This window comes from Haliotis cracherodii, unplaced genomic scaffold (assembly GCF_022045235.1).
Source record: "Haliotis cracherodii isolate W230 unplaced genomic scaffold, xgHalCrac1.p SCAF_7, whole genome shotgun sequence".
Classification (NCBI taxonomy): domain Eukaryota; kingdom Metazoa; phylum Mollusca; class Gastropoda; order Lepetellida; family Haliotidae; genus Haliotis; species Haliotis cracherodii.
This window is the reverse complement of record NW_027266330.1, coordinates 35,217,755-35,244,618: the sequence shown is the minus strand read 5'-3', so window position 1 is coordinate 35,244,618 and position 26,864 is coordinate 35,217,755. Positions and strand designations below refer to the sequence as shown.

The 26,864-nt window shown below is 41.2% G+C and overlaps 1 protein-coding gene across 1 annotated transcript; it reads right to left on the bottom strand.

The window, feature by feature from the left end:
• Positions 1-1,032: 1,032 nt before the first annotated feature.
• LOC139447340 (uncharacterized) lies at positions 1,033-13,679 on the bottom strand. The gene is made up of 7 exons (XM_071228644.1): positions 13,670-13,679; positions 10,736-11,790; positions 10,535-10,593; positions 9,759-9,857; positions 8,867-8,939; positions 7,332-7,400; positions 1,033-1,688 (listed from the first exon to the last, which is right to left on the bottom strand). Exons 2-7 carry the CDS (start codon positions 11,787-11,789, stop codon positions 1,033-1,035), a joined length of 2,010 nt encoding a protein of 669 aa, XP_071084745.1. The 5' UTR covers position 11,790; positions 13,670-13,679.
• Positions 13,680-26,864: the final 13,185 nt, after the last annotated feature.

Sequence of the window (26,864 nt, the reverse complement as noted above, 5' to 3'; positions counted from 1 at the left end):
TATGTTTGAATGATGATTTTCTCGAACTGGGGGTAATCCCCCCTGAGAGTCTTCCGTGGTTTGCTGCCCAAGCTAACCTGAAACCATGTTTCTGTTATTCCAAACAACTATAATGTTTGAAAGAAATGACAGAAAATCCGAGTCAGTTATTTCAGAGGCTAGTCCACTATCTAAATATAATTGAACGCGACGTTAAACCTCATTTCACCTCACAACAGCATGTCAGAGTGATGAGATCTGATTGCTCCGCCTCGAACAAGACAAGCTGTACGTGATTTCTGTGGGAACGAACAAGTCCCTTATTCCACGCTTCGAAGCAAAAAAACCCCAAAATATATTTTTTTCGAGTCACGCAACGTCGCGTGACATAGCTAAATTTAACCTCAGCTCACTCGAACAGCTGTTTTCCATCAATTTTGGATTTGTTTTAATTCTTTTGCAATGAGTTTAAAACATGTCGGTAAGATAATTTCGTTGTTGGAGTATCACTCGGGGTGCATGTGGTTTTTTTGCGTCCCACTGAAGCGGGTGTAAAACACGTTCTGGAATTTTGTCGTAAGAAATGATCCAAAGGAATTGTTGTAGCAAAATGTCTTATAGAAATGCTTGAGAGTGTATTTAAATATATATTTGATATTTTGTGCTAAATATACTCATTGCATACAACATATTTCACGTTAAACCAAAAGATATACACAATTTGATACAACAAGTTGATAATGCTTGTATTTACCACAGTCCGCAGTTGTTCCTGAGGAGTGAGTGTCTACTACAAATCTGTGTGTTCATATCACCATCATTGTCACCATCACGACAGCTCCTTGACAATCATTGTCACCATCACCAAAGCGCCTTGACAATCATTGTCACCATCACGACAGCGCCTTAACAATCATTGTCACCATCACGACAGGGCCTTAACAATCAGTGTCCCCATCACGACAACCCCTTGACAATCATTGTCACTATCACGACAGTGTCTTGACAATCATTGTCACCATCACCACAGCGCCTTGACAATCATTGTCACCATCACGACAGCGCCTTGACAATCATTGCTTTCTTCTCCTCTGTCATGTTGATGTCGCTGCCAACTACAAGTGACATGCTGACATTACCCAATGAGGGCATATACACCCCGAACATCGGCCACAGTGGCTGACTGGAGTCTACATTGTCTAACGTCGACATCACTCTATTCTCCTTCACATCAATGAAAACAATCTTCTTCCTGGCGTCATCATAGACAACACCGTAATGTAGTGTGTGTGATGGCCCTGCTGTGTTGGGGAGAGTGTCAGGCAGACACAGCACATACTTCCCCTCCTTATATGTCCTCCTGCATATCCCGCCGTGTGTAGTACAGTGGACGACCAGCATGCTGCAGGAGCTTGGTGCTTCACCTATATAATGAGACACGTCCCTCTGCTCCTCCCTGCATACACCCACTTCCAGGATGAGCCAGTTCCCTGTGAGTGGTTTGTCCAGACTGACCCTCGACTCCATCTCCCAGTACTGGGGACAGCCAGCCCGGGGGAGAGGGGCAGTGCTACATGTGCCCCAGTACCTCTTCAGTCTCCCCTCCCCTGCAGGTCTGGTGCCAGACTTCCTGTTGACCAGGTCTCCTTCTGTGTTGATGTGGACTGTGTCGAGATTGACTCTGTCTTTGTCATACTTCAGATGTATACCTACAACATATGTAGTTTACTTGTGAATAAAACATAAGACAAATAGTGATAGTCAAGTTCTATAATGATATTCAAATGAAAGAAATTCACAATGTTCTCATATACAAACAGTATAATATAATCACAGTGGAGTGTAGAATTAGTAAGTGACAGGTCTAGTGCGTGGTATAATGAGGAACATGCAGATTGCATGTCAGTGTTGAGATCACAGTGTCACGTGACCTGGTGACGTCATCTAGAAGCTGGTGAAGTATTGTGTGGCACGTTGCAGGACGCACGTGGGTTGACGATGGATTATAGTTTGGTAAGACAGCATTGTCAGTAGAGGACACAAACAATAAATAACACAATAAACAATAAACCACATTATTTTGATATATTTCTGGAATATTCTGGTAGATTGAAATTTGGAGTAGATGTATGTTATAATGTCCTTCTGGTTTCTTTATGAAGAACTTGTTGAGACTAAAAGCAGCTAAATAGAATGAAAAAATACAAATATTATTCGGACAACCTTCCCGCAGACCCGTGAAAATCCATCTTGATAATAAATCTTGCTTGCCGTAACAGGCGACAAACGGGATCGGGTTGTCAGTTTCGTTGGCTAGCCAGAAACCTATGATTGTGGGTTCAAATCCCGGTTCGCACCGATTATGTTTCTAGGTTTGTCAGCACCATGCCCGTTCTCGTGGGTTTCACCGAAGTGGTAAACGTCTGAGACCTGCATCACTTCGGGCTTTCCTCCCACATTAAGCTGACACGCCTCGATATAACTGGAATACTGTTAAAAGCGGCGTTAAACCCAACTCACCCACCCAAATCGTTGGCTTTGGTTATGCATGTCATCGTATCCTAATTGCGTGGATCGATGCTCATGATGTCAATCACTGGATTGTCTGGTCCAGACTCGATTATTTACAGACCGCCCTCATATAGCTGAAACATTGCTGACTGACGCGTTAAACAAACACACAAATGAACAGAACAAAACTTCGAGCTTGTTGTTGTGACAAGGAACATCGCGCTTCGCGTGCGAAATAGATTCGCCGCCGGTCAAGCACGTGCAACTCGTGGCGACACTGCCCTTAGTTCAGGAAGCAGATGCGAGCAGACGACCAATTGTTGCAAATTTCATTCTACAGACAAGTCTCGTTAATCCGACACTCGTTAATCCGACAGTCGGCTTTATCCGACATTAATGATGGGAACCGATTAAATCAGTGGTATTTAGACCCGTTAATCCGACAGTCTCGCACTCCGACTCCGACACACCTAACTTGCAACAAATTACCGAAATCACTCATTAATCAGTCTCGTTAATCCGACACAGTGATCAGCGTACTCCATGGTCATTTACCCACGAGTACACAGTCAGTCTAAGACGAATCGTCGAGTAGCTGCATATTTCAGCGGCTGCACAGATAAACTTGCTGAACAATAAACAATTATTGCTTGAAATAAACAAAACAGGATTAATCACATGCCTAGATTACCTCAATCTATTAAAATCGGATACAGTTCAACAACAACAATAATCGTGTATTTCGCTTCAAGGTCATAGCTTTGACATATTGAAGATAAATTGTTTGATAGGCATTACTTAGAAGTTGACGGATGACAAGATAGACACAATTTTATGGATAACAACTTCTTTAAAACTGTGAAAAAGGTGACGTTTCGGTATAGATCCTTATACCGTTGCCAAGCAAGACCAAATTGACTGCAACTGTGGACAATCTTACGTAGGTGAAACATCCCGCCCAATCAACACCAGAATGAAAGAGCAGAAAACCTCCACCATCAAATCCGACAGCAAATCAGCCATCTCAGACCATATCAGCAACTGTCCCAATCACATCATCAACTGTGACAACGTCCAAATCCTCGCCAACAACCTCCATGATTTCACTAAAAGAAAACTAACAGAAGCAGTCCACATTCGCCGCCACAAGCCATCAGTCAACAGAGATCAAGGCTATTTCATCCCACACGCCTACTATGAACTCATCAAACAATAATCACTAACCCTGTTGGCTTCCACCTATGTGTTCTCTGTCCATCGTGTTGTGACAGCATCATCCCTTTGTTGTCACACCTACCAATGTCATCCCACTCATGTATGCAATTGTTGTTACTGTTAATACTGTACTGTTAATCCTCCACCTACTATATATATTCTGCACTATGTCCCTCATTAACCCTCTTCAATATAATGATAAATGATCTATTCGAGGGCTTATCCCCTAAACTTAACACTTCAAAAATCGAGGATGGATCCGCACTAAAAGCATTAAAATGGCAGCAAACTTATCCAAAAATCTCTAAATAAAATACAACAATGGGCAGACAAATGGGGCTTCTCCCTTAACTCAGATAAAACAACAGGAGTAGTATTCAAACATAAAAACATGAAACCTACCTACCCAATCCTCCAGCTAAACAACCAAACAATCAAATTCCAAAAACAAACCAAATTCTTAGGACTCATTTTCGATCAACACCTCACCTGGGAGACTCACGTCCAAAACCTAAAAACTAGATGCAGCAAAGACCTTAACAAACTAAGATGTCTCACCGGCTCTAACTGGGGAGCCTCCGAAGATACCCTCCTCTCACACTATACAGCACTAATTAGATCAAAACTAGACTACGGCTGTGCCATATACAATACCATAAACAACTCTCTATCTAAAAAACTTGACTCAAGACAATACCAAGCCCTTAAACTAATTACACGCACCCAACATGGCACCTCCTACACCTCACTTCAGGCCATTACAGGGGAAATGCCACTAAATCTACGCAGGGAACATCTAAGCCTTAATTTCTGGTCCGCGTCCCAAACAAACCCTCTCATCCAAAATTAAATTAACCAAAACATTAGCCCAAGAAACCAAGCTGTGGCTCGCAAACACCCCTTACTCACCCCAATATCCCAAAGAATAACCATCTACCTCAATGAACACCAAACTCAAAATCTTAAACAAAACTGCAAAAAATCAAATATCTTCACCCCTAAACTCAAAATAGACACAACGCTAGCTAACCAAATAAATAAGCACACCAACCCAAACATAGCTAAAACCACCACACTTGCAGACATACACGAAAATTGGACAAATTGGTGTCACATATACACGGACGGATCTTCAGACCCGATCTCCAACCACACAGGCTTCGGAGTCCATACCACACAACCAGTTCAATCCACACAATCTTACCGACTCCCTAGCAACCCTAGCAATGGCCTCAGCCCTGCATAACCAAAAATCTAAAAACAACAATAAAATCCTAATTCTAACCGACTCCCTTAGTGGACTACAAGCCCTCCAAAACAAAAATACCAAAAAACCGACCTAAATTAATAAACCAAATACTTAAAAGCTCCAACGACCTAACAAAAGCAGGCAAACAAATAACCTTCTTGTGGATCCCCGCCCACGTAGGAATTTACGGCAACGAAAGCGCCGATAAAGCAGCTAAATTATCTCTCAAAATACCAGAAATAAGCCTAAACCTACCAATCTCAAAATCAGAAATTAAAAGTGTAAACAAACAAAATATTACCAAAAAATGGCATAATCAATATGAAAACTTAAATAGCCAAATAAAAAAAGTACTCAGAAAACCACTAGCCAAACCTAAAATCCTACATCTCTCTAAAATAATTGACAGATTAATTACAAAACTCCAAACAGGACACACGAACCTAAATAACCACCTTAAAAAACTTAAAAGGCACACCACAGGAAAATGTCCCCACTGCAAACAACCCGAAACCACAGAACACGCACTCATCCACTGCTCCCACTATCAAACACACAGAACCACACTACAAACCACCCTCAATCTAAATAAGGCTCCTACTCTAGATGAAATACTAAACCCTTAAAATAAACTAGAAAACTTCAAGGCCCTAGGCGTATTCCTAATCAAAACAGATCTAATTAAGCGCATCTAAAAACTCATTAATCTACCAATCCAAAATCCAATAAACATACAAACACCCACCTCACCCGGCTCCCTTAGTTCCCTCCTCCACCCACTTCGGCATTTATTCCAAATTTAAAAAATCCAAAAGTTCAATATAAGCAACCCCTAAAAGCCCCCTCTTGGATTGCACACACCACTTTCACCCTTTTTGCAATACACTTAATGGCCCGGCCAAACCCGTGTGCGAAATACGCTACAGTCGGAAAGCGCACGTTAAATCTCCTATATCAGTCAGTCAGTCCCTCATTCAGTCTTGCTTGACAACGGTATGAGGATCTATACCGAAACGTCGCCTTTTTCACAGTATTAAAGAAGTTGTTATCCATAAAATTGTGTCTATCTTGACATATTGAAGGTACAAATGGAGATTTATGGTGACACGAGGCATGAGACAGACGTGCGTCAACTATACGTTTAAATACAACAGACTCATAAATGTAATACACATCTTGAGCATTTCTTTTACAATCTGTGCTAGTTTTCTTTGTTCTAATAAACTTTCAGTATTTAGTAACATATCAAGTGTTATCATACTAGGTCTTGTAAAGTAATTCTTTTGAATATATTGCTTACGCAAGTTATGCAGAAAAGGACATATTAGTAGATAGTCGTATTCGTCAGCTAAGTCATGTTTGTTACAGTGACTTCAAATTCTGTCTTCCCGTGGTATATTTTCCCAACGCCGCTTTTCTATTGGTAATCTATGGTTTGTGGATCTTATTTTAGTAATCGGGATAATTAGTCTTAAGGGTAGCGACAGCAGATGATTTTCTAACTGGATTTTATGTTTAAATATTCGGTAAAATACTGCCTTGGGAGAGTTGTTTATCCAACTTGTCCAAGTCTGGCTAAACTTATCAAAGATACGCTGTTTAATAACGCATTTTAATACGTCTATATTTGGCATGAATTGTTGGTTCCATATAAAACTAAGGCCTAATCCATCAAGTCTTATGTAAGTCTTATAAGTCTGCTCTTTTACACAGCAGACGTAATTCAAATTAACATGTCGTTTTCAGCTTCAAGAAAACCAGTATATGCGCTGTCGTGTCAGTGGATTCTCTGTCTGGTCCATCACTTGTCTGGTTTGTTTACAGGCCGCCAATGCATGGCAGGAGTATTGATATGCGAGTGAGTCAAGAACAACCTTTTATGCCCATTTTGTGAGTGACGTGTACTATCGGTAGGGCAGGACATGCTTTCGCGAACACCTTGCGGTCTCCAAGATTCCAAGAATATGTTTTGTTCGACTTTATTTTGTATGTAGCCATATTCAAATGTATGGGTTATGTTTCATTGACTTAAAAATATTATTTGTTACTTTTGTGCATGTTTTTTTTTAAAGATTTTGCGAATGCGGAAATACTTTTCAAGCTGCAATAAGGAAAGGTATTGAAACGTCCCTGCTTGTGAAGTTTCAAGGTTTTATATTGTAATGAAAATGTAAATTGTCAGGTAGTCATCTCCACAAGAAAGTGTATAATATATAGGATATTCTCTGTGTCTCATGAAATACCATGTTTCTCTCATCTTTGTTTCACTCGACACATGGAAGATCCTGTACATACTTGTCTTTACTCATCAGGTGCAGTTGTTCAGCAGATTAAACGTGTGTATATATCTCCTGAACGGAGTTATTGAGGTACTCACAATGCAGAACCATGCATCTGTCCGCTACACCTGTCTTCATCAGGTGAACACAGCCTTCAGTAGGGAAACCTGCAAGACAACAACAGCATATATAGAGCTTCTGGAATTGTCCGGTGAGTAGATGCAGAAGTGCTGGAGTCACATGCTGCTGGGTCTTTTTATCTCGAGCGAAAAACATAGTTGGTACATGTAGGCCATCATGACGTCATTTCAGCTATCATGACAGGAAATCAAACCATGAACATTACCAGGAGCACACCACAGCCGGGAAGTCATGACAGTATGAAACAGTGATGATATAGTTGTGCCAAAATATAGGAGCACTGATGTTACTTACTATGATAGTACACTCTGTGAGTGGGCATTTATATTTTATATTTTTCTTTGTGTTACTCAAGACACAGATACAGTTGCACTTTCCTGCTACTAAATACGTGTACAATATTTGGGTGACTAGTCAAAAATACAGATTTAGAAGCTACTGATAATGTACGTTTCAAATGCTGATTGACACTCCAACAAAATGCGTTTGTAAAATGTCGGACACCTTTGTTATACCCCACCTTAGCTAAAATTAAAATAAGGCAGTTTTGTAAGTTTTTCGTATTCTAGGTGAACACCAAAGGAGACTGATCTTTAAGTTCACATTAACAGGTGGCATGATTGACGACGGGAAACATCTTGAATATGCTAAATATCCAAACAGATTGTCATTTTCAAATTTTGACCTTAACAGATCTTGATATGAATAATTTTAAACGTTCTAAACACAAGCAGCAAGAATTATTTTGACATGTAAACAACAAAATCCAATTGTGAAACTTTAAAAGAATCGTGCCTGGGCTTGTGCTTGACACCCATAGATGGGCATTTTTGGTCTTGTTTGCTTCCGGGTGTAATACGAAGATGTTGTCATCACTAACTTTCTTCAAACAAATAAACCCTCCTGTCAAACTGCCCCAATATATATCAGACTTGTCCTCGAATCGTGAGAGTTTGAATGTCTGCTGTTGGAACGAAGGCATGATCTCGCGTGCACAGTATGAAGGGAAAATAGTAAAGAATCTTCACTCACATTATTTTAATTCTGTTATATCGACACATTTCCCTGATTATAGCATTTCTGGCACTTTTAAATAGCACATGAACAGAGAAAGATACCATAGAATCTACGTGGTATGAAGATGTCATGACTGTAGCTAGTATACATCACTCGGTTACAAATAGAAGTGTGTTTTTGAAAGAATATTTCTTTTCATGTAATCAGGAAGAATATATGGATTGTATAAGGACGATATTTACTCCGGAAACACCGGAAGTTGATATACATTAATTTGTTGTGCTTTCGATTACGTTGCGCAGATGCAAAAAACGTAGATACATTACTATATACATATATACAATAAATAACAACAGATTCACCAAGCAGTGGCTTCAGTAAATAAGGATACAAGAAAAGGTTCAGTTACGAAACATACTGACAGAGTTAAATAGCATTAGTTTCTAAGTGTTCCTTAGAATATTTCTGGACATACCAATCAAGGATGTATGTAGACGGCCAATGGTCTCTGAGGCGATCTTACAGGTTTCGTCTTTCTCAGCTAGCGTCTAGAAAGGAAAAAAATGTACTGGCTGGTCATGGGATATTAACCAATTGGGATATTAATATCTATACCAAGGACATGTATATCTCTGTAAGAAAACAAATTAAAACATTATTGATGGGATAAATGGTTGTTTTTCCGTAAACTGGAAAAAGGGAGCTTGGAGATATCAAGTCTGGACAAAACAAACAGAAGGGTCAATCAGTCAGGTTATAGCTAGCGCTGGCAGTTCTTCCCCCGGATTACACATTAAAATATTATTCAAAGCAATCCAATCCCTGTCTGTTGCATCAGCAAATATAATTGATTACTGGGAGGATGTCACACAAAGTGTCATCTAATCCCTGTCTGTTGTGCCAAGAAGTATCCTGGATTACTGGGAGGATGTCACACAAAGTGTCATATAATCCCTGTCTGTTGTGCCAAGAAGTATCCTGGTTAACTGGGAGGATGTCACACAAAGTGTCATCTGAAAATGTGAAACAAACGTGTAGACCAATTAACCGAAGTCAGCCTCCTTTGTGCACAAACGATATTGAATTGTGGACATGGTGTAGGAGGTGACAGCATGTGTTTCCAGAATTGCGGGTATCATTGAGTATTCAATGCGCGGAAGTTTCATTTGGAGCAGACACTTTGACATTGTGTCATTACCAGTGATTTTCGGAATCTCTCTGTCTCTCTCTCTCTGTGTTTCTCTCTCTCTCTCTTTCTCTATCTCTCTCTCTCTCTCTCTCTCTCTCTCTCTCTCTCTCTCCAATAGTTGGAATATGATATAACAATATGCCTGTGATTATTGAGTGTGACAAAATGATATACAAACCATGTTCATGTTGATTGTTTCACCAATCGATTTGTCCGTTAGGTCTTGTAGTAATTCAATTCTTTCCTTGTCGATATTTGATTTCAGTTCTGCAAGCTCCTGAATAGTAAAACATACCTTTTGATGGAAGTTCGAGGCTGTAAAATAATACTTTTAAATCAAGCAGCAAAAAGACTTTCTTACAGTTACATCAGGTTGATGCAAGTATTGTGTGATCAAGAGTTTATGTCCATCACATGATTTGGGCCTACGAAGCAAAGAAAGCTAACTTCACGTTCTGGTAGTAGTGCTCTGATCTGTCCAGTATCCCCAGCCACCATCTCTGATACTGTCATCCAACACATTGTTTTGATACTATCTGTCAGTTGATCTGATACTGATAATGACGTTAGCTGCTAGATTTCGTACATGAAAACCAGCAGCTCTCTCCAGGCTGGAGGGATGATGTGGACAATGAGAACAGTTGGATTAACATCATGTATCAGTTTGCTCTCGGTATCAACAGACACTCCACCAGAATGGAGAGAAGACACAAACGCCTCGCTCTAACAAGTCAGCTCCATCAATATCAGCATATCATCTATCTGACACTATGTATGGAATCTTTATCTTTTGATCTCAGACACTTTAAAATCTGAGAGATTCTGCAGAATGCTATTTTCGTCTTCAAGGTGCTTCTAAAATATTCAGATAAAATGCATACACTATTGGTATGGTATGGTGAAGACTTGACTGTGGGCTTCTTCCTATATGAATCCTTAGCTAATTTTACATACCATTTCGTGTTTCTGTTCCAGGTCCGCCAAATAGTCATCATCAGTCTGTGTTTGCTTATCTGAAATTGAAGAAGCAAATTATGAAAAAGTAGGAACTGAAAATAATACCGTGTGAAAAGCACATGAAAAACATGAATTCTATTTTGCAGACTTTTGGCACATATCATTCTCAAAGGACAAGAAATGTTTTTATTTACATACCATCACCTGTGTCGATAATCTCTTCTTTCAAAGCAGTGATGGTACCAAATCCAGACATATCTGATTTCAGTTTGGACAAGCCGTTGGTGTTGAAGGCCGCTGTGGGTACATCATGTGTTTGGGGTGCAGCAGTCTCCAGGCAAGTCCGAGTTATCCCCTCAACAGAACTCTCTAGTTGCAAGAGAAACGATTTGGAAGCATAGACAACACTTTTCCTGATGTAATCTAAAACCTCGGTGCATTTTGCTTGATCCTCTTCACATGAGGTTTGAAGAGCACAGAGAGTTGCCTTGGTTTCCCTGGTCTGACTTTCAAGATCAATCAAGAGTTCCTTCTCCCTTTGGTCAAGCTGTAATCTTAAAGACTGGAACGTATGTCCTATTGTCTCTCTCAATGTGTTCTGCGTCCTGTCTGCTAACTTTGTATCTTGTCTGATACTCTGAAGGTGTGTTTGCTGACGAGACAGTAACGCCGACAGATCTTTCCCGTGTTGTTTAATCCGCTGTTTAACGCCTTCAGCAGCCTCATCCAGATCTTCAACCTCGTGATCCACGTGCTCTCCTCTGCTACATCGACCACAGATAGACATGTTGCAGGTTTTGTCAAACAAATCAAGTGGATAACGGTTGTGAATACTGCAATGTGTTTCATTTTCGAGATTTTGCGGAATAATATCCCCAAACTTGTGCACGGGATGGTTTCTGGTACGTTTGACGCTGCTGTGCATGTTCTGGCAGTATTCACAGAGGAAGTCTTCACACTCCTGACACCAACACACAGCCTGATTTCCATCATCTTCATTTGTACAAAGAAGCTCTGTGGGGCGATGTTTGACTGTCAGGTGGAATATTTCCTTCTGTCTCACTGCATCCTTCTGGAGACTTGTCTCTGTGAGGTTGACCTCCCTCTGACATGTAGAGCATGATATCACACCGCCAGCTGCAGATGTCACACACGTCTCACACACAGCGTGTAGACAGGGCAGTAAGTAGGGGACTGGACCTTTCAGGGTAAACTGCTGCTGACAGAAGGAACACTTGGGGAAGGTGTCCATTCTGAAAGACAGAAAACAATACTGACCAACTTTGCGATACATATCCACATTGCATTGATGTAGACATGCCAGGTTTGTGTTGATCAACTTAAGTTTCCCTGAATATGTGGTACTTTTTTAAATTGGCACTCATTTCCAGACAGGGTAATAACATGCTTTTCTGAGACCATATTTGCATTACATGAAACATCATTGTAAACATGGTTGGTTTGATTCTGTTGAGCCGTTTTAGTGTCAGATATTAAATTATGGCATTGGTTCACTTGTGAATCCGATGCACAATAAGAAACGGATGCAAAAACTAAATATGAATTCAGAAAATTGTTCCTAAACAGTGTTTACAATATAATAGTAGAGACAGGGGGAAATGTAGTGGGCGGGTCCATACAAACAAATTACTTCTAGATGTTTTATCTACCGCTGGGCGGTGGGTGGCCTAGTAGGTCGAGCAGTCACTAGTCCAGACTGGTTCGATTCCCAGCATGGGTACAATGCGCGAAACCAATTACCGGTGACTTTTGCTGAAAGCTGTGAGAAACCATACTACCTCACTCTCCTATCTACACACTATGTTCGCAGAATGAAAACGGCATGTAGGGCAATGTCGCAAACACCTACTGGTATTTGTGTTAGACAGGTATTACACCGACATAATGAATAATATAAGGGCCATATCACAATGGGTGGATGTGCTAAATTGTGCTTTACAACAGCTATATTGACTACATACTTGAAGAATTAACACTAACATTTATATCATACAACAACCATCCACAAAATACACAAACCACAATTCAACTACTTCAAACATATATAACCCTGCATAGCAGAGCGTATTTCACTTATTCTTGATATACTCCTCAATAAGTACCTACTCATTTTACAGAATCCACTAATGCGTGAAAGGCATAGCACCAGTACATGTACCTCTCACTATACTTGTATTTTCAGAAACAATACACACCAATACATGTACAAGCAGCACCAGTTCGTTCAGCACGTGTATAGAATCACAATGATAAAGCCATGTCTCAATTATTATCATTACCGCATATACACTACATTCCACCACCACCAATCTCATTTTAACAAAATAATTCAACACTCTATCTTTACTAATGTATAAACATCTGTTTACAGCCTGCCTAAAGCAGAGGCGACTATGCTTGTCGTAAGTTGCGACTACGGGGTCATCGTATCCAAATTGCGTGGATCGATACTCATGATGTCAATCACTGGATTGTCTGGTCAAGACTCGATTATTGACAGACCGCCGTCAGATAGCTAGAATATAGCTGAGTTCGGCGTTAAACAACAAACAAACAAAGCCTAAAGCAGCGTTCAAGTCCACTCATCGCATACACACAGCTACCCTACCCTCCTATGAGGGATCCTCACTGTACATGCACATTCAACAACAACATAGAATCAATAGGGTGTACACATGATAAGCATCGCCATTCGATAATTCACAATAACAGGAAATAACTTCCTCTTATCTTACACAGTGTGTGTATTCTACAGTTATTAGCCGTCTAAATACAGTCACTATCGCTGTAGTGTAAGCAAGGACATATCTGTCCATACCTCTGTTATACACGGCGACGCGGCCGAGTGTTTTCTATTATACGCCATAACAGCAAAAGTGGGTCATGACTTGTTTGAATGAAGCCCGGCCTCGTTGTAAAACGAAAGTAGGAATGTGAAGCAATCAACAAACACTGATATTCAGGATATACACTGTAAAAATAGAGGTATATGTAACACCTACAGTAGCCTGATAGTGTCGTGACATATACATGCAAGTTTTGACACTGGATATGGAACAGTTATCTGTATATAGGAAGACAAAGTGAGAGACGAGACACAAACACACCAACCTAGAAAGGTGACTTCCTTCTCTGTGATAAGCAGGTCACTTCCGGACAATTACGCGGGAAAACTATCTTATTACAAGTGTGTTATATTTTAGAACCTATATAAATATTTTCGTTCACGATGATAATGACAGTGTCTATTTCCTTTGATGAGAAGACAACACATCCTTTTGAAGTATTTATGTATACTGAATTATAAATGCATATATAAGAATTACAAATAGAAATTGAAATCATTATTTTTGTCAACTCAGATATTTTGGTCACTTTAGCTTGAAGCTGTTGGAATCATCCAGGGCAATACTATTATAAATCATGGGACCCTCCGTGTAACCTGAGAAGAAACCGTCGTTTGGATATAACACGAAATTAATTCAGTTCTATTTCACGAGGCTAATACTGCTCGTTTTATGAATATGTTTTAGCGAGGATTTCGAAGGAGCGGGTTCGACGCAAGGTGACATCGTGCGACCTGTTTTGCTAGATTAGACGGGAAGAGGCTGCTTTGATCTTTAACTGATGAAATACGTGTCTACCTTATACCCTGCATAGCACCAGTACATGTACCTCTCACTATACAAGTATATTCAGAAACAATACACACCCAATACATGTACTCCAGAACAAGCAGCACCAGTTCGTTCAGCACGTGTATAGAATCACAATGATAAAGCCATATCTCAATTATTATCATTACCGCATATACACTACATTCCACCATCTCCAATCTCATTTTAACAAAATAATTCAACACTCTATCTTTACTAATGTATAAACATCTGTTTACAGCCTGCCTAAAGCAGAGGCGACTATGCTTGCCGTATGTCTGTCCATACCTCTGTTATACACGGCGACGCGGCTGAGTGTTTTCTATTATACACCATAACAGTAAAAGTGTGTCATGACTTGTTTGAGCCATTAAGCTCCGGTGTTTAATCCTCGCGTCATACCAAAGAATGTTAAATGATGGTACTTGTTATTACCCTACATTAATGGACTAAAAGAAGGACTGGTCGGCTCGGAGTCAGTATACAGTGCCTGAGTCGGTTATTAATGATAAACTGCGGGGATTGCCTAAAAGTCGGGCCCAGAAAATTCGGGCGGGGCAGGGCCAGCGGGTAATACTAAAAATGGATTGCAGAATAATAAAACGAAACATGCATATCTAGGCAGATCTCAGTTGTCCAGAAAAGAATAGTTTTGCTCATTTAATTGAGTTTGAATCAACATGCTTCTTCACCAATATAATAAACTGATAAGTATGACCACATACTGAGAGTCCTTGTAGAAAAGTCAGAATCTTGACTGTGTCTTTTCTTTGATGACTAGGTTTCTCAACGACCTTAGCGTGTAGAGGTATGATGTCCTGTGCAGGAAATGACAGTGTTGTGACTACTCTTTTTTCATTAATCCCTAATTAATCTTTAGTAATTCATGTTAAACCAACACAGGATGTTTTCTGCAAGTGGATATTCGCGAATGTCATAGGGCTGATACGATACGTGTTGATAACTGTCAAAGCTCTTCTACAATTACAACACATACTTTACATCTATAGACTAGTATTATATCTACCTATATAACACTTTAGTGTCTCATATTGCAGTAGCAAACACGGTGCTCAAAGTGAAGCCCTTTTCCCTCTTCATTCTCTCTATTAGAAGTTTTGTTTGGCTTGTGTTGGGTCCGACTTGGCCCGGGCTGTCAAAATCTATTTTAAACACACATATCTATCTTCAAATGTGTTTACATCTATAGACTAGAGTTATATCTATCTATATACCACTATATAATGTCACAGTATATCGCATTTAAATAAAACTGGTCCGTTAAAGTCAAGCACTTTTAGTGTATTTTCTTAAGAAAATCTATGTCAGAAGTGTTCGGTCCGACTTGGCCCGGATGGTCAAAATCTACTTTAAACACATAGATCTATCTCCAAATTTGTTTACATGTATAGCTTAGTGTTATATCTACCTATACACCGCTTAATAATGTCACAGATTGCAGTATTTATAGAAAACAAGGGGCTCAAAGTGAAGCCCTTTTCCCTCTACATTCTCAACATAGTCTCTATCAGAAGTGTTTGGCTTGTGTTGTGTCCGACTTGGCCCGGGCTGTCGAAATCACCCTTAAACACACAGATGTATTTTCAACTGTGTTTACATCTATAGACTAGTATTATATCTACCTATAAACCACTATATAATGTCACAGTATATCGCACTTAAATAAAACTGGTCCGTTAAAGTCAAGCACTTTTAGTGTATTTTCTTAAGAAAATCTATGTCAGAAGTGTTCGGTCCGACTTGGCCCGGGCGGTCAAAATCACATATATACCATTTTATAATGTCACGGTACATTGTATTTAAAGAAAACAAGGGGCTCAAAGTGATGCCCTTTCCCCTCTACATTCTCAACATTGCTAGTATTATATCTACCTATATAATACTTGATAATGTCGCAGTTTAACTCAAAGAAAACTGGTCCGTCGAGCACTATCACTGTATTTTCTCAAGAAAATCTCTGTCACATGTCCTGGTACCAACTTAGCCCGGGCTGTCAAATTCATCTTAAACCTCACAGATGTATCACCAATGTGTTTGAGTGAAGTATACTCGTTAAAGTGAAGCCCTTTCATGGTATGTGTTTGGTCGGAAAATCCCTTGTCTTTGCCTATTCCATCGTGTTGCGATCTGTGACATTATAAAGTGGTATATAGGTAGATATAACACTAGTCTATAGATGTGAATCCATTTGATGAGACATCTGTGTGTTTGAAGCAGATTTGGACCGCCCGGGCCAAGTCGGACCCAACACAAGGCAAACACTTCTGATAAAGACTATGTTGAGAATGTAGAGGGAAAAGGGCTTCACTTTGAGCCCCTTGTTTTCTTTAAGTACAGCGATCTGAGACACCTTAAAGTGGTATATAGGTAGATATAATACTAATCCATAGATGTAAATCCATTTGATGATACATCTGTGAGGTTTAAGTTGATTTTGACCATCCGGGCCAAGTCGGACCGAACACTTCTGACATAGATTTTCTTAAGAAAATACACTAAAAATGCTTGACTTTAACGGACCAGTTTTCTTTACATGTGATCTACTGTGACATTATAAATTGGTTTATAGGTAGATATAACACTAATCTATAGATGTAAAAACATTTGAAGATAGAACTGTGTGTTTAAAGTAGATTTTGACAGCCCGGGCCAAGTCGGACACAACACAAGCCAAACACTTCTGATAGAGACTATGTTGAGAATGTAGAGGGAAAAAGGCCCCTTGTTTTCTATAAATACTGCGATCTGTGACATTTTTAAGTGGTGTATAGGTAGATATAACACTAAGCTATACATGTAAACAAATTTGAAGATAGATCTATGTGTTTAAAGTAGATTTTGACCGCCCGGGCCAAGTCGGACCGAACACTTCTATCGATTGTCTTAAGAAAATACGGTAAAAGTGCGATATACTGTGACATTATATAGTGGTATATATAGGTAGATATAACTCTAGTCTATAGATGTAAACACATTTGAAGATTGATCTGTGTGTTTAAAATAGATTTTGACGGCCCGGGCCAAGTCGGACCCAACACTTGTGTGACTGTTCAGAGTATAGGGAGAAGAGGTCTAATTTAACCAACGTGTATGCTTTAAATACGATGAACAGTGACATTATAAAAGTGGTATTTACTTATATATAGTACTATCCTATAAACGCTATGCCGACAGATGGAAATTTGTATCACGATAGCTGGAAGTATTTGATATGTGTAAAATCTTATGTCGTTTAAGATTGCTCTTTTACATGTTACCTAGATCAAGGACGCGAACACACAGCTCCACGTTCTGGTTTTCAAGTGATTTACTCCGAATTACTTAATTATGGTGAACGTTTTAGGTTGGTGATTGTTCAATTATGTCATGTGTGTATGTTGCATCAATAATATGTAGGTATGGTCGCCGGTAATGAAGAAATTAGCCAATAACACTTTGGCCCGTCTTGACCCGGCCCGGCCCGGCCCGGCCCGGCCCGACTTTTAGGCAATGCTTTAACTGCGGCATGTTATCTCAGTGAGCTAGCACTATGTAATCGGCATAAGTATAAGCAGCTACACAAGCACACGTCCATGGACCTCACAACAGAAGTACAACAACGCGACGTTAAACCCCATTTCACCTTATCTCACATCGCCCCTCATCCCCATGCAACCATTACTGCAATATTAGCTTTCCACTCAAGACATGTGATGAAATCCTAAATAAATTAGATTTATCAATTTTATTATCTTTATGTGATACATCTGTGATGATTGATTTCAATTCCTATGTAATTCTGTTTGTTACCCTCACATCACGACTTGTGAAGATAATTACTGTGCCGAGTGAATAAAATGGTTTAATCTTGTGTTCAGTGATGATATTGCCCCGGGCAGACGCTCTATACTCTAAACCTCGGAGGTGGCCACTTGTCTTTTGGACTGATCAATATTGTAAAAAAAAACGGGTTATAACCCGCACAGTGCATCAAATCACGTGAGTGCCTTGTTTAAAAAAAATCGGAATGACTTACAAAATATATACTCTTGAAAAAAAGAAACGCAAAGCCAGATTTGTTCGAGGTTGGGTAATACCTTTATAGGAGCAACTGCACAAGGTTTTGAGCCATAATGTTGTGAAGAGAACACTCGGTACACAGGAAAAGTCCAAGGTGGAGGTCAGCTACCATCAATAACGCGTATGTCTCCCGTTGGAATCGATAGCGGCCTGACATCTCTTGCCCACTGAAGAGACGAGTATGCGAATCACATCCTGGGGAATGGTAGCCCACTCGGCCTGCAACGCAAAAGCCAACTGCTGCAACGTCTCGGATTGTGGTTAACGTCGGCGTAGCCGCCTATCCAATTTATCCCACGGGTGCTCTATCGGGTTTCAATCCGGGGATCTGGAGGGCCAGGGGAGAACATCAACGTTGTTGTTGTGTAGACAGTCTCTTGTGATCCGTGCTGTATGCGGTCGAGCGTTGTCCTGCTGGAATACACAGTTGTCGTTGGCTGCAATTGGGAGGACGTGTGGTAGGAGAATTTCGTTGATGTATCGTTGAGCAGTAAGATTGCCCTGGATATAGACCAAAACTGTGCTGCCTTGATGAAAGATAGCCACCCACATCATAACGCCACCCCCACCAAACCTGTCCACTTCCTGTGGGCAGTTTCCGTCGTAACGTTCTCCCCGAGGTCTGTAGAACCGTGCTCTTCCATCCCCTCGACGGAGGAGAAATCTTGACTCGTCGCTGTACCAGACATCACTCCATCGCATTGACGACGCCAATGCAGTAGTTGTTGACGATGTTGTCGCCTCAATATGACGCGTCGAACAGGATGTCATGATGCTCTTTAACGGGTTTGTACAGTCTGTGCAGTCCGGGTATTTGGGATGCGGTTGATGTGGCTGTGGTCGTCCTTTCACGTAGGTGGCACAGTCGGATGTAGCGATCTTGGATGTAGTTAATCTTGGTCGTCCCGACCTTGTCCGATCACGTGTTGACCCATGCTGTTGAAACCGATCCCATAGCCTTGTGATGGTGCTGGGCGCTGCATTGAAAACCATGGCTTCAGCGGATCGGGATTCCCTGCCTGCAAGCGCCCCATGACGTTGTTTCTTTGCACTTCTGTTAATCCCGGCATGTTGTTGAACTGTCACTGTTTCATTGACGCAGATGCCAGGCAATCAAACACCCTGCACTTTAATACCGTTCATAGTGCTGCTGCACGTGCAGTGCGTGCAGCTTCATGGCCCTTCTGTTAATGCACTGGGTGCGTTTTTTTTCCGAATCGTACGAGTTTCCCGACTCATGGTTTGCATGTCCTTGTTGGGATCATTTTGATCCGGGAAATTTGTCATTGACATAACACATTAAATCTCTTCATTTTTCATCTCTTGGTCCGCTATTTTTGCTTTTATGGCCAAAAATATCCGTTTTGCGTTTTTGAAGAGTATATGTCGACGTCCAGTCGGCGGTACACATCCTTTGCAAATCTTGTATTCGACAGAAATCTGCACCTTGTAATCCATGTTGTTAAACGAACCAGATATTTATTTCGTTACACGATTTTGATTGGAAATATGCATAGACTGCTTAGTCCATCAAAAATGTAACACCGGAATTCCATCCTAGTTGTGGAAACTGGACTTGTATATTCAGTTCACGACCTTGCCTCTGGAAGATGGGCCCAAATGTACATGTCATACAACTGGGTGTTGTTAAACAAACTCGGTTTGTTTCTACAGCTTTTGTTCTATTGAGCCGATGGACGTGGTATGTTCTCGGTGGTCAGTTTATCTGCTGTTTTCAACCCCTCACCATATTATTGAAATTTAAGCGAAGAGCTTGCTATGCACGCCCAGACCCTTTATCAAAGTCCAGTTTCATATTTGGAATCCGTGAAGGCGGAACCCAACGGAAAGGCAACGAATTATTGTTGTTAAGTGGCGACTATGCTTGACGTAAGAGGTGACTCTTTGATAAAGTTGTGATCTCAGAGATTGGAATGTATGGCCAACAGTTTTTTTCAAAGTTGTGTGTGTTCTCTCAGCTCTTTGCCTGATGCTCTGCGCGTGTGACTGCTGGCGAGTCTGTAACGTTGATTCTTATAATGGTTCAGCTGTTTGTTACAGTATCAGCAACCACATCCAGCTCAACAACATCATGGTCTGCGTTGATCATCAAGTCTACATCACGCACAGATGAACCTTTTGCAGCTTTTCTCAAACAGAAAAAGATGGTGGTGTTTGTGGTTACTTCTAAATGCGGTAATGTTCGAGACGGTCGGTTCCATTTTACTAACATAAAGCGGCACATCAAAAGAATCATATCCAATGCATAACCCTTTTTTTTTATAAAATCCCTTCCTTCCGGTTTTGGCATTGTAGTTTGTTGTGCATTAAACTTGTGTCAAAAAGGACTGGATTGGTCTACATTGGCGTGGGGGCACCTCTATGAATCTACGCTAATATCGATATCAGCACACAGAAACCGTGATAGGAATCCAGTTACCCTCAGACGTTCAACAAAAGTGTAAAAACTACGAGCTGAAACTTCCGAGACGCACGTCGGACATTTGCACGGGGTCGCGTAAATTGGGAAGCGGATGTTGTCAACATGGGTCCTACATCAGCCCCTCAGAGAAACAAGGCCGCTTACCCCAGTACAATAAGGAGACGCTTACCGAAGCCAAGTTTGATGAACTCGAGGAAATGGGCGTATTTGCTACCATGGAACAAGTAAATGTTACTGTTGAATATCTGAACTTCTCATTCCTTGTTCGCAAACCGGCTGGAGGTTATCGTTTGGTGACATCATTTGGAGAAGTAGGTGAATTAGCAAGCCTCAACCGTCTCTGAAGCAAAATGTAGACAATGTACTGAGGGATAATCAAAACTGATTTATTAAAATCCTTCTACCAAAGTCCGTTATCCCAGGATTCTATGAAGTATTGTGGGGTGGTGACACCTAACAAAGGGATCTGAGTTTACACCCGATGTGCCATGCGGATGCCTGGTTCGGAGACCTACCTTGAAGAACTCATGTGTAGAGTTCTTGGCAATCTCATACAAGAAGGTTGTGTTGCTAAGTTGGCTGATGATCTTTTTTGTGATGGAAACACTCCTGATGAGGTCGTGTCTAATTGGCGTCGTGTCTTGTGTACCCTGAAAGCAAACAATCTGAGGCTCTCAGCCCCTAAAACGGTGATATGCCCAAAGTCTACAACCATACTCGGCTGGATTTGGTCAAATGGCACTTATCAGCTAGCCCAAACTGAATCGCAGGACTGTCTGCTGTGTCACTGCCTGTGACTGTACAGGGTCTACGATCGTGTGTTGGTGCATACAAAGTCCTAAGCCGAGGTCTTCATGGGTATGCTGATCTCCTCCAACCATTGAAAAAGGCCACTGCAGTAAGACAATCTAAAGAAACGATTTCCTGTACTGTTGCCATACCAAACAAATTCCATATGGCCAAGTCTGCCTTATTAGATAACAAGACGATCACTACTCCATGACGCAGCGACAGTTTGTGCATTCGAAAACTCATGGCTTGGCATGGCAATGTATACATATGGTTAAGGAAAATCCTAATTGGCTGGCTTTTTTAATGACACATTGAAGACACACCAGATTACCTGGCTTCCTTGTGAGTTGGAGGCGCTTGCAATTGTATCTGCGGTAAAACATTTTGCTCGATTTATTACAGCATCAACTCAGAAAACACAAATCCTCACTGACAGTCGACATTTGTGTGCTAGCTTACAATAAGCTCATTTGAGGAGAATTTTCTGCAAGTTCAAGGGTCACTACTTTCTTATCGACCGTCAGTAGCTACCTCGTTACTGTGAGCCACATATCTATGCAAATATCTGTAGCAAATGCATATCTGTAGCAAATGCATATCTGTAGCAAATGTTCAAACTGACTTTTGCAGTCGACGGATCTGCCGTCCGAAACTTGTGTGACAAAGATGTTGTGGATGGTGGTGATCGAATGCCTTTCATCAGCCGTGCAGCATGGCAGGCTACAAAACATAATTGTTCAGATCTTAGAAGGCCTCATTCTCACCTCTTTCAAGGAACCCATCCATCCTAGGAACACACAGATATCCCAGATATCAAGAGATATCGGAAGGAAGTCTCTATTGCGTCGGATGGTTTGCTCATTGTAAGTGTCTGTCAACCATTTCATCCCGTACGTGAACATATTGTTGTTCCAAGAGCTGTCTCCTTACTCCCTAACACATCAGGTTCAATCACCCACCATGTATCAGACTAAACAACTGTTCAACAGGTACTTTTTTGCGTTGGATTTAGACAAATCTCTTCAAGCTGTGGATTCATCATGTCATCACTGTAATATGTCTTTGCAATCCATGCCTGCCCAATTATATCTACAGTCAAGTAGTCCTCCGCCTGTGTCTATTGGTGTCATCCTCGCAGGGGACGTCATGAAACGCTACGGTCAACTCGTGTTGTTCTTCGGGAAACTGTGTCTTCCTTCTCAATGACATGTCTGATTGAGAGTGAGTAACGTAAGGATCTACGCAATGCCATCCTATTGCTTTGTGTCGACATCAGACATCTTAAGCTTGGTGATTGTGGCACCAATATTAGGGTTGACCCTGCACCAGGGTTTATGTCCCTCGACAATGATCCACTACTGTAGAAGTAAGGTATTGAACTTGAGATTGGTTCGCCAAATAATGATAACAAAAAACCCATTCTCAGAACGAGCCATTGAAGAACTTGCAACAGAATGTTTACTTCTATGCCCTGGGGGTGGTCCGTTGCCTTGGTTAACCTGGCAATAGCAACAGCCAATATGACTTCAAGACTTCGTAGTCTGTCAGCCCCTGATCAATTGACTGGAGAACAACTACCCATCACAGACAGGCAACTCATTCTTGAACAAAATATCACCAGAACATTTTTAACCATCAACATAGCAGCAAATCTGAAGCTCGTGGTACCAACTAAGTTTCAAGTTGGAGATCTTGTTTTTCTCAAAAGAGAGAAAGAAAAGACACATGAAAGGGACAAATATATGGTCACTGCAGTTTCGGGGGATCAGTGTCAGCTTAGAAAGTTCACAAAATCAGTTTCGTCATTCACTGTTCGAACCTCAGATTGTTACCATTCTTAGCATTTCATCCGCAGGAACAACTACAGGTATTAATAGAAAATATCCCAGTCGTGAAGATATTCAGCCTTCACCTAGACAAGCTGGTGAATCTATGCTAGAACCCGAGAGTAATTGAGTTGACAATGACCAACAATTTCAAAATGATAGAAATGAAACTGTGATTTATGATAATGAACCACAACTTGTTGAACATGAAGCTACAGAGCAATGTGATAATACCACACTTGTCACTGACGTTCACACACATTGTTAAACACCCTGTGATGTGGAATGTGGATGTCTGGTGTACTTGTTAAACTCATTGTGGTGTGAAGTGTGGATGTCTGGTGTATTTGTTAAACACACTGTGGTGTGAAGTGTGGATGTCTGGTGTATTTGTTAAACACACTGTGGTGTAAAGTGTGGATGTCTAGTGTTGTGGTTAAACTCATTGTGGTGTGAAGTGTGGATGTCTGGTGTATTTGTTAAACACACTGTGGTGTAAAGTGTGGATGTCTAGTGTTGTGGTTAAACTCATTGTGATGTGAAGTGTGAATGACTGTTGTATTTGTTAAACACACTGCGGCTATAAAACCAACCCACTCACTCACTCACTCACTCACTCACTCACTCCTTGAAACTGCCTTGTTATATGTAACTTAGACCGATAAGAATTATCACTGACTATTCATGATCAGGTATACGTATGCTTTTACTGTGGCATGATTTATTTATATGCTGACATTTCAATTTCCAAATTCCAAGTAAACCCAGAAATCGACACGCACAGAAACTAAATGACCTCACAAGATCAATAAATAATCAATTATTTTAATAGTCCACATTTTAGGTTCACAATCAAAACAGTCAATACAGTGGGTAAAATACACTCTTGAAAAAAAGAACCGCACAGGTAGTAATGTAGTTCATTGAACCTGACTACAAAAAAGATCCGGTATATAAATTGGATATATGTTATTGGAAAATGTTGGTGGTCTGATATTCGACAAACGGTGCGTCAAAACGCAGCCACTGTCGATTTGCAACGTCTTAAACGGCATTGTTTTCACACGTGTTCAAACATGTCATGGAGGAATAAAGTAAAGCAAAATGCACTTGCAAGTTATGGCATTCGTAAGTCGTGGCAGTGGCTATAAAAAGGCAAGCATAAGCCAATAATTTGTCATTCAGTTGTCAACATTTTTCATGTTCGAAAATGCCGAGGCTCAGCGCCGCCGATCGGAACATCGCCATAGGACGTATCCACGCAGTCTTCTGTTGCAGGCCGCTTCAACGTCCACCACAGCACCATTTGCCGCCTTTGGGACCGATACACACAGTTTCACTGCAGACCGTCTGAGAACAGGCCGACCAAGAGTTACCACCCCTGCACAGGATCGCTACATTCGACTGTTCCACCTATGTCATCGCGACGCAACAGCTATGGAGACTGCAGGACGCATCCCTGGTTTGAGGAGGATATCGGACCAGACTATCAGGAACCATCTTCGCGAGGCTGGTATCCGACCCAAAAGAGTGAGTGAGTGAGTGAGTTTGGTTTTACGCCGCTTTTAGCAATATTCCAGCAATATCACGGCGGGGGACACCAGAAATGGGCTTCACACATTGTACCCATGTCGGGAATCGAACCCGGGTCTTCGGCGTGACGAGCGAACGCTTTAACCACTAGGCTACCCGACCGCCCCCGACCCAAAAGACCAGTTATCGTCCCTGTTTTGCAACAGATCCATCGACAGCGACGCTTGCGTTGGTGCCATACCTCACAAAGAGAGCGTCGAAATGAGCGTTTTGCCCAACATTGTGTACGTGGATTCGACAATTTCGGTGGCGGTAGTGTCATGGTGTGTGGGGCCATATCCTACAGGTTACACACAACCAAATGTTTTCCCATAGACTTCTATAGTAACGTTATATTTTTTTTTTAAATAACTAAGCATTCAACAGCTATTACCTGTACGTGTGTGCACAGTTTGGCCTTAGACCAGCAATAAAAAAATAAAAAAATGACTAGCTTAGCCAGCTCCTTTTCCGAGTACAGGAAGCTAAACACACCACCCCCAGTTTCGCACCAAATGTCTCCTACTTGAAAATAGCTATGGTCACATTCAGCATAAGTCATCATGTTGAAAAAGACAGTACTAAATATAGAAAAACATGGTCAGTTTTAATAACTGGATGGATGTACATTTGAAAGACATAAACATCTTACAGAATATCCCCCAATCACAGCTTGCAGATATCTCTCGATCTGCACTGAAAACCGCACTGTCCAAACTGGTTCTGATTTGGTGTAGTAGAACCCATACAAGGAGATCATACTTGGTTGTGGTTCAGGGAAATTTGACAGCAAATCGCTACATAAATCAAATTCTTCAACCTCACCTTCTCCCAGTAATTGACCGCCAGGGGGAGCTGTTTCAACAGGACAACGCTCCACGGCATACAGCTCGTGTCACGGTAGACTGCCTTCATAATGCCAACATCAACGCCTTTCCCTGGCCGTCGAGATCTCGAGTTCTCAACCCAATCGAACACCTCTGGGATTAACTCAATCGACGTATACGTCAACGTCAGAACACGCCGCAGACACTCCCACAACTGGCCAACGCGTTACAAGCAGAATGACGCAGAATTCCGCAGGACAGAATTCGTACACATATCTAGTCAGTGCCGAGGAGATGCAGAGCCGGTATGGTCACACGAGATACTGAGTTCAGCGCATCCTTGTGACCGTGTGACCATCCGTGTGACCGACGACAACATGTGGCTATCGAGCCCCAAAATTTCATATTTGTATCTATGATATTAAATTGAATATATCGACTTTATTAGGTACATTAAATTTACTAAAAATATACCTGTGCGTTTCCTTTTTTTAAGAGTGTAAATGGCAACAGCAATAAGGAACAACCCATGCTTGCCGTAAAGTCGACTATGCTTGTCGTAAGAGGCGACCAACGGGATCGGGTGGTGACTTGTTCGCTGACTTGGTTGATGCATGTCATCGATCACATTTGCTTGGATCAATGTTCATAATGTCAAGCACTGGCATGTCTGGTCAAGACTAGATTATTTACAGAACGCCGTCATGTAGCTGGAATATTGCTGAGCGCGGCCCGTGAAGGTCCGGGGTAGTAGAGGTCTTCAGCAACCCATGCTTGCCTCAAAAGGCGACTACGCTTGTCGTAAAAGGCGACTAACGGGATCGGGTGGTCAGGCTCCCTGACTTGGTTGATGCATGTCATCGATCCCAATTGCGTGGATCGATGCTCATGATATTAATCACTGGATTGTCCAGCCTCGATTATTCACAGACCAACGTCATATAGCTGGAATATTGCTGAGTGCGGCGTTCAACAACAAACCAAACCAAATACTCCCAGAGAGAACGTCAGTTTATAATATTTATAACTCATCTCTGTTTATATTTCACCCAAGAAGTTATATTTGCAATATCCATGTATTTCCTTCCGGATATAGTTCTGTTTTTTAAT